The sequence below is a fragment of the Dipodomys ordii genome, unplaced genomic scaffold, assembly GCF_000151885.1.
Source record: "Dipodomys ordii isolate 6190 unplaced genomic scaffold, Dord_2.0 Scaffold95, whole genome shotgun sequence".
Classification (NCBI taxonomy): Eukaryota; Metazoa; Chordata; class Mammalia; order Rodentia; family Heteromyidae; genus Dipodomys; species Dipodomys ordii.
Genome location: NW_012267311.1, coordinates 6,148,685 through 6,158,554, shown reverse-complemented (window position 1 = coordinate 6,158,554; position 9,870 = coordinate 6,148,685). Strand labels below are relative to the sequence as shown.

The following is a 9,870-nucleotide window of genomic DNA, read 5'->3' as shown; positions in this document are numbered from 1 at the left end:
GTGGGACCTGGGAGGCAGCGTTGCCCTCCGAATGGCCGCGGCGGCGGCGGACCGGGCTCCCGCGCCGCGGCCCTAGGTGGCCTCTCGCCATGGCCAAGTGGCTGAACAAGTACTTCAGCTTGGGCAACAGCAAGACCAAGAGCCCTCCGCAGCCGCCGAGACCCGATTACCGCGAGCAGCGGCGCCGGAGCGAGCGGCCCTCACAGCCTCCCCAGGCCGTGCCGCAGGCCGCCTCGGGGTCCTCGGCATCCTGCGGGCCGGCCTCGGCCTCCTGCTTCTCGGCCTCCTCGGGCTCTCTGCCCGACGACAGCGGCAGCACGAGTGACCTCATCCGCGCCTACCGCGCGCAGAAGGAGCGCGACTTCGAGGACCCCTACAACGGGCCGGGCTCGTCGCTGCGCAAACTGCGCGCCATGTGCCGCCTGGACTACTGCGGCGGCGGCGGGGAGCCCGGCGGGGGCCAGCGCGCTTTCTCGGCCTCGTCCACGTCGGGCGCCGCGGGCTGTTGCTGCGCCTCCTCGGGCGCTGGCGTAGCGGCCTCCTCGTCCTCATCCTCGGGGTCCCCGCACCTTTACCGCAGCAGCAGCGAGCGGCGACCCGCCACGCCGGCGGAGGTGCGCTACATCTCGCCCAAGCACCGACTCATCAAAGTGGAAAGCGCCGCCGCGGGCGCAGCTGGGGACCCCACGGGGGGCGCCTGCTCCGGCGGCCGCACCTGGAGCCCAACAGCCTGTGGAGGCAAAAAACTGCTCAACAAGTGCGCCGCCTCGGCCGCGGAGGACAGCGGGGCCGGCAAGAAGGAAAAGGTAAGGTGCTCCTCGATGAATCATGCTCGATCGAGGTTCCAGAGGCACTGGGCGAACCGGGGAACCGAGGTCCCCAACCTTGTGTCAACTTCGGCCTAGGACCCAAGGTTAGGACTCCCGCCTGGTGTCCAGATCCTGCTCGGCCTCCTTGATGGTTTGACACAGTCTCTTCTGCTGCTGCCGCCGCTGCTGCTTCTCCAAACGCCCCCTTGTTGAGCCCACAGCCCCGAGCGAGAGCACCCCGCCTAGCCTTGCCCTAGGAAGAGACATCCAGCCAGCCCTTCCGGCTCCCCCAGTGAAGTCTTTCGAGAGCTTGGGCTGTCGTAGGCTTAAAAGAGCATTTACTCTTGCCCTCCCTCCGCCCCCATGGGAACTGAGGTCCAACTCTGGGAAGGGACTCTCCCGGGAGTTAACTCACCAGTCCCGACTGGCTGCCTCGGAGCGGGTACGGGTATATGTAAATCCTAAACGCCCCACCCTCCGAGAGCCTGGTTTCCGAAGCGAGGCGGCCTTTTGTAAAGGAGTGGCACCAGAAACCCCCTCGCGGGCTGTTGGGGTCGTTGTGCGCCTTCTACCAGAGCGCTGCATGCTCATCTGTCAATTGTTCCCGCCCTGCGTCCTAGGGGTGTTTGGCTATCTGGCCGGCTGCAAGAACCGGTGCTCCTGCTACGCTTTCTTCTTGAGCGCCTCTCCACTATACTGCCCCAGCCCCGGTGGCTCTGTGACACTCTCCTTTCTAACGTCTTAGGCCATCTTGGTTCCCCCCTTCCTTCCCCCTTTGAAGTAGACGAGTTAATTACGATCAGACTCAGCCCCTTCCTCCCTTTCACACTCTCAAGCTGCCCTCCCTTCCCCCATAAAATAATACTAGTTCTTTCTACTTCTGGTGGAAGGCAGTGTTTTGATTAAATCTGAGGCCCAGTGGGAGAGCTCACTCCTTAGAAGCAGGGTTGTATGGCTGTCAGGCTCCTGCTGTCTTGTTCTGTCTCACATTCTTCTTCCAAGGTAAACTTTTGTCCAGACTGATAAAGAGTTTGAGTTTCTCTTAGGGCTGGAGGTCCTGACAGGAGGGAGACAGGCTCCTACCTGCCAGCTGTTGCTTGGAAAGGGATCTATCTGCTTTGTTTTCCTGGAGGTAGGGATAAGGAAATGGTCTTTAATTTTTCTGATTGGTCCCCTTTCCCTGATATCCTGAAGTATCCCCCTTCCTGCTTGGTCTGCCCCGAGGATGTTGTGAGCAGTCTGAAGGATCTTACCTCTCTGGAGAGGTCTGGTGACACACTTCCGATGTTTGGACTCTGGGCTTACCAAGCAGGATGCCACACCTAGATGACAGTGAGCTGAAAGCCAGGTGACCACCCTAGCACCAGGAAGGTCAGCAGGGAGATACTCCCAGTGGATACCACTGTGCTTTGTATGGCTTGTGGTTGGTAGGTGAAAGCAGCACTGATAAAGGTCCCTTGCAGCCTTCTGTGTGGCCTAAGCTTGGCTTGGTACATACAGTGGGGGAGTCTTGGGTTTCTGAGCCTGAAAGGCATGAGAAAAGTTCTCAGGAAAGCTTCCAGGTCAATACCACCACAGTCCCTGCATCCCTCTGCATGTCCCTCACTACTCATGACCACCTGCCAGGGTTGCATCTCCTTTCTTTCTTGGCAGTGTTGGTTCTGCCTGCTCAGGGAAGTCTCCTGTAGCTTTCCAAACTTTAGATAACATTTTCCCCCCAATTATAGTTAAGACAGTTTCACATACTCAGGAATAATGTGTTTGTAGCTGGAATGTCAAGTGTCTTTATGACTTGGCTTTATTCACCACCACCACCCCCCTCCCCCCATGGGGTCTGAACACTGGGCCTGGGTGCTGTGGCTAGCGCTCTACCACTTGAGCCACAGCACCACTTCAGCTTTTTCTGCTTATGTGGTGCTGAGGAATGGAACCCAGGGCCTTATGCATGCAAGGCAAACACTCTACCACTGAACCACCTTCCCAGCTTTGACTTCATTTTGACACCAGATATTTCTGTGGGTCTTCTCCATGCCTTCCCCTGCCAGGTGTTGGAGTGGGAACCCTTGTGGGGTTGATGTCTGTAGTGAGACCATCCTGCCAAAAGTGCTGTAATGGGGCCTAGTTTTAAAGAGGGGTCAGGGAGCATACCTCTGAGGAAGGGTCTGTGGAGTGGGAGGGGTGGTGATCAGAGGTGGCTAGAGAAGAGCTTAGTGGTTTAAGGAGCCACATGTGAGAGGTCCTCTGTGGCTAGAATTGAGAGGTTAGAATTGGGTAGGACCCTTACATGGGTCAGCACAGCAAGCTAAGCGCAGTGGGAGTTGGTGAACGATTTAGCTGTGTGATCTGATACTTGGTCTGATCTCTCTGGGCTTCTTTTCCCCTGCTCTTAGGTTGTAACTCAGAACTCTTTGATCTTTTAGGAGTTGTCAGTCCTGGGAGACAGGGATTGTAGTTACCAGATGTTCTGTTAGAAAGGAGGCAGCAGGGAGGGGCTACAAGACTAGTTCACAGTGGTGGTTCTTATTCTTCAGCATACTGGAGGGCTGGTAAAACAGATGCAAGGACCCATCCTTGCAATGTGTGCCAGTCAATAAGCCAGGTGGGGGGCCTGAAACTTTGCCTCTGACAAATTCCCTGATGACCTTTGCTTCTGAGACACTACCTGGAGAAACACTGATGTACTCAGGACTTCTCTCCCCTCAACATTGCCTCTGGGTCTTCTAGAGGGGTTACTTTGGGACTCAGACAGAGATTATAGGTCCCATGTCTCTGCTTTCTGTGTGAAGCTATATCCAGTGCTTCCCCACCCTTCCAGCCTCTTCAGGCAGTCAGAAGGCAGTCTGGTTTTTAACATTATTTCTAGCCAGGCTTTCCTAGGGATCAAGGTGACCCAGCCCTGAATTCCTACTCCCTAACCATTTTTCTACCCCACTCCCACCCAAATGACTTCAGGACAATTCACTACTGACACCCACTTAGTGTTAGGCTGGCCCAGGTTCCTTTCAGTCTTTAGGGAATTGGGTGAGACTCAGGTCCGGTAAGTGTCCCCAGGATGTCAAGCCCTATGTTGTGTTTTAACCGTGGCCTGCACTGAGAGTTATCATTCTCCTTTCAGTGACAGCCCCCACCACAGTTTACCTTTAGGGTTTCCCTCCTGTCTCCCTCTGTGCCTCTGCTTCCCTCTATCACACACTTAATGCATCACTTCTTCTCCTAGATGAGTTCTGGGGCACAAAACCTTGGCCGCATCATTACTGCCCCCACTGCCAGCATCCAATTTCAGGCGTTTCCTTTTTAGAATTACATGTAAGAGAAACTGTTGACAGAGCTAGTTTCTTCCCTAACATAGTCATAGCCAATTTTTAGCCAGCATTTGTTTTATGCTCAGAGCTATCTTGGTACCAGTGTGAGCCTCTGTAGGATGTGGGTACATATTTTTGCCATTTGTTTCTCCCTGTTTTTGTCTTGGGAGTTTTTAAGAGGTCTTCTTCTGGGAGGTAGGTGACTTAATCTATGGAGAGGAGTAGAATTTCAGTGAGTTCAGGGGGTGATTGCAGGTGATGTGTGTGTACATGTGCATGCACATATGTAAATCTTAAAACAGGATGTGTTTTTGGAAACCAGAGCTTTTATCTAGTGATCCTCAATTGGGGATTGAAAGGGGAATGAGACTTGCGGGAGCCTGAGTTTGCCCTCCGAGTGTTTCGTTGTACAGGATTGTCCTTGCATACTGGTGGGCCAGGAAAGGGAGGATGTGTGTGCTTAAAGCCATGGGCTGAGGAGTGTCCTGGCCTATTATTATAGACCTATTACAGCCACTGGAGTTGAGACAATTATAATATAGCTCAGATGAGAGATGCTCAGGACTTGAGCTTTTGGGAAAGAAAATAAAATTATAATAGGTAGAAATAGTATTCTTTCAAGTTGTGCTTTGGAAAAAAAAAAAAAGATGAGAAAGCCAGGTGCTGGTGGCTTACTCCTAGAATCCTACTACTCAGGAGGCTGAGATCTGAGATTGCGATTCAAAGCCAGTCCAGACAGGAAAGTCCGTGAGACTTTTATCTCCAATAAACCACTAGAAAATTAGAAGTGGCACCATGGCTCAAGTGGTTGAGCTGAAGAGCTGAGGGACAGCACCCAGGCCCAGAGTTCAAGCCCCACAACCGACAAAAAAAAGAAAGAAAGAAAAAGTCCAGTTACTTGGTGAGTCTGCTTTGGTGCAAGCAGACACATTTCTTTTTTTGGGGGAAGAGGGGGGTCTGGTGGTGGGGCCTGAACTCTGGGGCCTGGGCACTGTCCCTCAGCTCTTCAGCTCCAGGCTAGCGCTCTACCACTTGAGCCACAATGCCACTTCTGGCTTTTTTCTTTTTGCTTATGTGGTACTGAGGAATTGAGCCCAGGGCCTCATGCATACAAGGCAAGCGCTTTACCACTGAGCCACCTTCCCAGCCCATGCAGACACATCTTATCCAGTCATGTTTTCTGCTGAAGTCTTGTTTCTTTTGTTATAAGTAAATAAATGTTTTCACCAAGTCAAGGATGAATCATGATATCAATTTTCCTGAGCTTAAATACATGCTAATGTGTACCAACTCTTGATATTTTGTCAGCATCCACAGAGTTGAGTTAAATAACCCTTTTTCCATAGTTATGAAAGAAATAATATCATGTCTGACAAAAAAAATAGCCCGTACCAAACAGTATTTGAATTGCCTAGAGGGAATTCAGAGAGAGGTAAGTGTGGCCAACTTTCCAAGGCTTTTTTTCAGATTGCAGTTGGATACGATGGGCTGTCTAGCCTCAGGTTCTACATCTGCAAGTCAAAAATATTTTTAAAAAAATTAATGAACTGGCTGGGCACCAGTGGCTCATGCCTGTAATCACAGCTACTCAGGAGACTGAGATCTGAGGACCACAGTTTGAAGCCAACTCAGGCAGGAAAGTCTGTGAGATTCTTATCTCCAGTAAACTACTCAGAAAAGCCAGAGGTGATGCTGTGGCTCAAGTGGTAGAGTGCTAGCCTTGAGCACAGAGAGGCTCAGGGACAGCACCCAGGCCCTGAATTCAAGCCCCAAGACTGGCAAAATAATAAATTTTAAAAAATCACTGAATTGTATAGACTTTTTTTTTAGCTTTCTCTAAACAGCTATATACACATAGTATTTACATTGTATCAGGTATTGTAGACAATATAGACAGGATGTAAAGTATATAGAAGGTACATAAATTATATGCAAATACTTTGCCATTTTATATAATGGCCTTAAGCATTGGATTTTGATATTCAAGAGGGCCCCGGAAACTGCTCCACGGCTTTCAGGAAGCTACTGGTTTAGCTTCTCAGGGTCTATTTGGTGAAGAGTATATCCAGGAAAGCCAGAAGTGTGTGGCAAGGACTGGGTGGGCCTGCGTGCTGCTGGCAAGAGAAAGAGGGCTACCAGAGGATGACATCTGAGTTGACTGGAAGGATGAGTGGGAATCCTTTGACATGGGAATGGGGAAGCTCTGGTGCAGAGGGACCTAGCAGCTTGAGAAGCATGGTGGGTCCCAACAGGGTAGGTGCATGGGGAAACTGCAGAGGGAGATTGGAAGGACGTGTCTTGTGGACCTTGCTGACATGTCATTTGTTCCTTTTCACATAAAATCATTGGAGCTGAGCTCAATAGGAACAAGGGTCAAATGTGCCTTTGATTAATAGGCACATTCTCCAGTTCTGAAAATGTCGGTATTGGAAAAGGTTAAACCCAAATTTGATAACTGCAGTCTGGCTACAGACCCTTTCACTCTAAATTCTCATTTCTTGAAAGTAGTGTAAGAGATATGTTAAATTTGCAAGTCCAAAATACTTTTTCCCTATACTGGGGTTTAAACTCTGGGCCTCATGCTTGTAAGGCTAGAGTTACACTCTAACCTAGAATTCTGCCGATTATTGTGGAGATGAAATTTAGTGAACTTTTTTTCTGCCTGGGTTGACCTCGAACCATGCTCCTCCAGATCTCAGGATTACACGCAGTTCTCCAGCCGCCGTCACCTCCTCCTCCTCTTCCTCCTTCTCCTCCTTCTCTTCCTTCTCTTCTCCTCCCCCCCCCTTCTTTTTGTCCATCATGGGGCCTGAACTCTGGGCCTGGGCATTGTCCCTCAGTTCTTCAGCTCAAGGCTAGCGCTCTAGCACTTGAGCCACAGTTCCACTTCTGTTTTTTTTCTGTTTATGTGGTGCTGAGGAATCAAACCCAGAGTGTTATGCATGCAGGCAAGCACTCTACCACTGAGCCACCTTCCCAGCCCCTCCAGGCTCTTCTTCTAACTGCTTCCTTGGTCACTTGGTTGTATTCTGATTTTTTTTTTTTTGGACAGTTGTGGGGCTTGAACTCTGGGCCTGGGCACTGTCCCTCAGCTCTTCAGTTCAAGGCTAGTGCTCTACCACTTGAGCCACAGCGCCACTTCCAGCTTTTTTGCTTATGTGGTGCTGAGGAATCGAACTCATGCATGCAAGGCAAGCACTCTACCACTGAGCCACCTGTCTTCTGATTTTTTTGGATCCGTTCGTGGGGCCTGAACTCTGGGCTTGGGCACTGTCCCTCAGCTCTTCAGCTCAAGGCTAGCACTCTACCGCTTGAGCCACAGCACCACTTCTGGCTTTTTTTTTTTTTTTAATATTTTCTGCTTATGAGGTGCTGAGGAATCGAACCCAGGGCCTCATGCATGCAAGGCAAGCGCTGTACCACTGAGCCACCTTCCCAGCCCCTTAGTTGCTTTTTCTTTTTTTTTTTTGGGTCCGGTCGTGGGGCCTGAACTCTGGGCCTGGGTGCTGTCCCTCAGCTCTTCAGCTCAAGGCTAGCGCTCTACCACTTGAGCCACAGCGCCACTTCCGGCTTTTTTTTTTTTTTGCGTATGTGGTGCTGAGGAATCGAACCCAGGGCCTCATGCATGCAAGGCAAGCACTCTACCACTGAGCCACCTTCCCAGCCCAAGTTGCTTTTTCTTAAGGGTCAGATTACAAATCTTTGGATACTTGCTAGCTGAATGATCTCTGTCATAACTAATCAGTTCGGCTATTGTGTGAAAATAGCCATAGACAATATATTAGTAGGGGTAGCTGTGTTTCAATAAAACCTTAGGATCACAAACAGGCATCTCGCTTGTGAGCTATAGTTTTAAACTCAGGCTTTAAATGACAAGTTTTTGTTCTTACAGTCCAAGTCTGCACATCTGAGGAGCTTTTCTGGTCTCAGTGGAGCTTGCTCACACCTTCTGATCTTGGCTGGGCTTTCTTGTTGACTGGTTACGATTGCCTTGGGCTTCTCTGTTCCATGTGGTGGTATGATGGCAAGGTTGGCTCTAAGAAAGGGCAGAAGTCTAAGGTTTTTTTTGCCTTTGGGGGGTTGTTGTTTTTTTCCTTTTTCTGTTCTGGAACTGGGGCTTAAACTTAAGTCTTGATTCTCTCACTTGGCTTCCCTCCCCAATCACAATTGGCATTCTACCACTTGAGCCATGCCTCCAGTACTAGGTTTTTTGCTGGTTGATTATAAGTAGGAGTCCTGAGTCTGCCTGGCTGGCTTAGAAGTATGATCATCAGATCTCAGCCTGTTAAATTGCTAGGATTATAGGTGTGAGCTCCCAGCACTGGCTCCCATTAAGGTTTATTGAAGTTGTAAGTGTCTCTTCTGCTTTGGTGGTTGACAGAGCTAGTTACAATGTAAGGCTGGGCTTTAGGGGAAAAGGAGGAGCTGTAGAATCCTGCTGCAAAGTACGGGGTCAGGGGGCTGGGAAGGTGGCTCAGTGGTAGAGCGCTTGCCTTGCATGCATTAGGTCCTGGGTTCGATTCCTCAGCACCACATAAGCAGAAAAAGCTTAGTGGTGCTGTGGCTCAAGTGGTAGAGCACTAGCCTTGAGCTGAAGAGCTGAGGGACAGCGCCCAGGCCCAGAATTCAGGCTCCACAACCGACAAAAAAAAAAAAAAAGTGCGGGGTCAGGCAAGCTATTTCCTAGAGTTTTTGGTTCTGTTCATCTGCTGTGGTGATGAACTTTTTTGCATCCATCTTATGGATAAGAAAAACGAAGGTTTGCTAGGCGCCGATGGCTCACACCTGTAATCCTAGCTACTCAGGAGGCTCAGATCTAAGGATTGCAGTTCAAAGCCAACTGGGCCAGAAAAGTTCCCATGAGATTATTATCTTCAATTTACTACTCAAAAAAGCCAGAAGTGGCACTGTGGCTCAAGTGGTAGTGTGGTAGCCTTGAGCACAAAGAGGCTCAGGGATAGCACCCAGGCCCTGAGTTCAAGCCCCAGGACTGACAAAGAAAGAGAGAGAGAGAGAGAGAGAGAGAGAGAGAGGGAGGGAGGGAGGGAGGGAAGGAAGGAAGGAAGGAAGGAAGGAAGGAAGGAAGGAAGGAAGGAAGGAAGGAAGGAATAAGGTTTACAGAAATTAATAATACACCTAGCATCGCATAGCTACCAGGTGATGGAACAAGTATCAGACCTGAATCCACAGACTGTTTGCTTTTTATTGATTTGCTCCAACATTTCCAATGCTCTAAATAGAAGTCAAGGCTCTGGTAGTTACTGAGATACATGTCCTAGAGCCCCTTTTCTCCCACTAGTTCATTTCCCCTTATTGTATTCCTCTGCTTCATCTCCTCCTACCACCCCCCAGCTTCAGTGTTCCTTGAAGAGGCCCAGAGCGTTTTTTCTTCTTTCTCTTCTGCTGTGGTGTTCTTCCATAAAGGAGATGTTAATGCAGCACTTGAGTTATTTTATAGAGAAATCCTGTTCACAGAGTGGGCACATCCCAAAGGACAGCTGCACAAGACATGTGTCTTGTAACTGTCATGTCTTTTCATTCTAACACCAGGTGTTCCCTCCCTCCAGCAATAAACACACAGACACACACAGACACACACACAGATACACAGACACACACACAGACACACACACAAACTGGTGGTGCCTTAACCCTTATCAATGAGGAACTTCAGTTTCCCTAAAGGAGATCAGGTGACCATCCTCTCTAATCTAGCTGATACACACACACACACACACACACACACACACACACACACA

The 9,870-nt window shown here is 49.9% G+C and overlaps 1 protein-coding gene across 1 annotated transcript in view; it reads left to right on the top strand.

The window, feature by feature from the left end:
* Positions 1–6: 6 nt before the first annotated feature.
* Shb (Src homology 2 domain containing adaptor protein B) overlaps positions 7–9,870 on the top strand; it is a 149,742-nt gene continuing 139,878 nt past the window's right edge. The window contains exon 1 of the mRNA XM_013026553.1: positions 7–806. Within this exon, the coding sequence (XP_012882007.1) occupies positions 90–806 (717 nt within the window). The 5' untranslated portion in view covers positions 7–89. The remainder of the gene's footprint in view (positions 807–9,870) is intronic.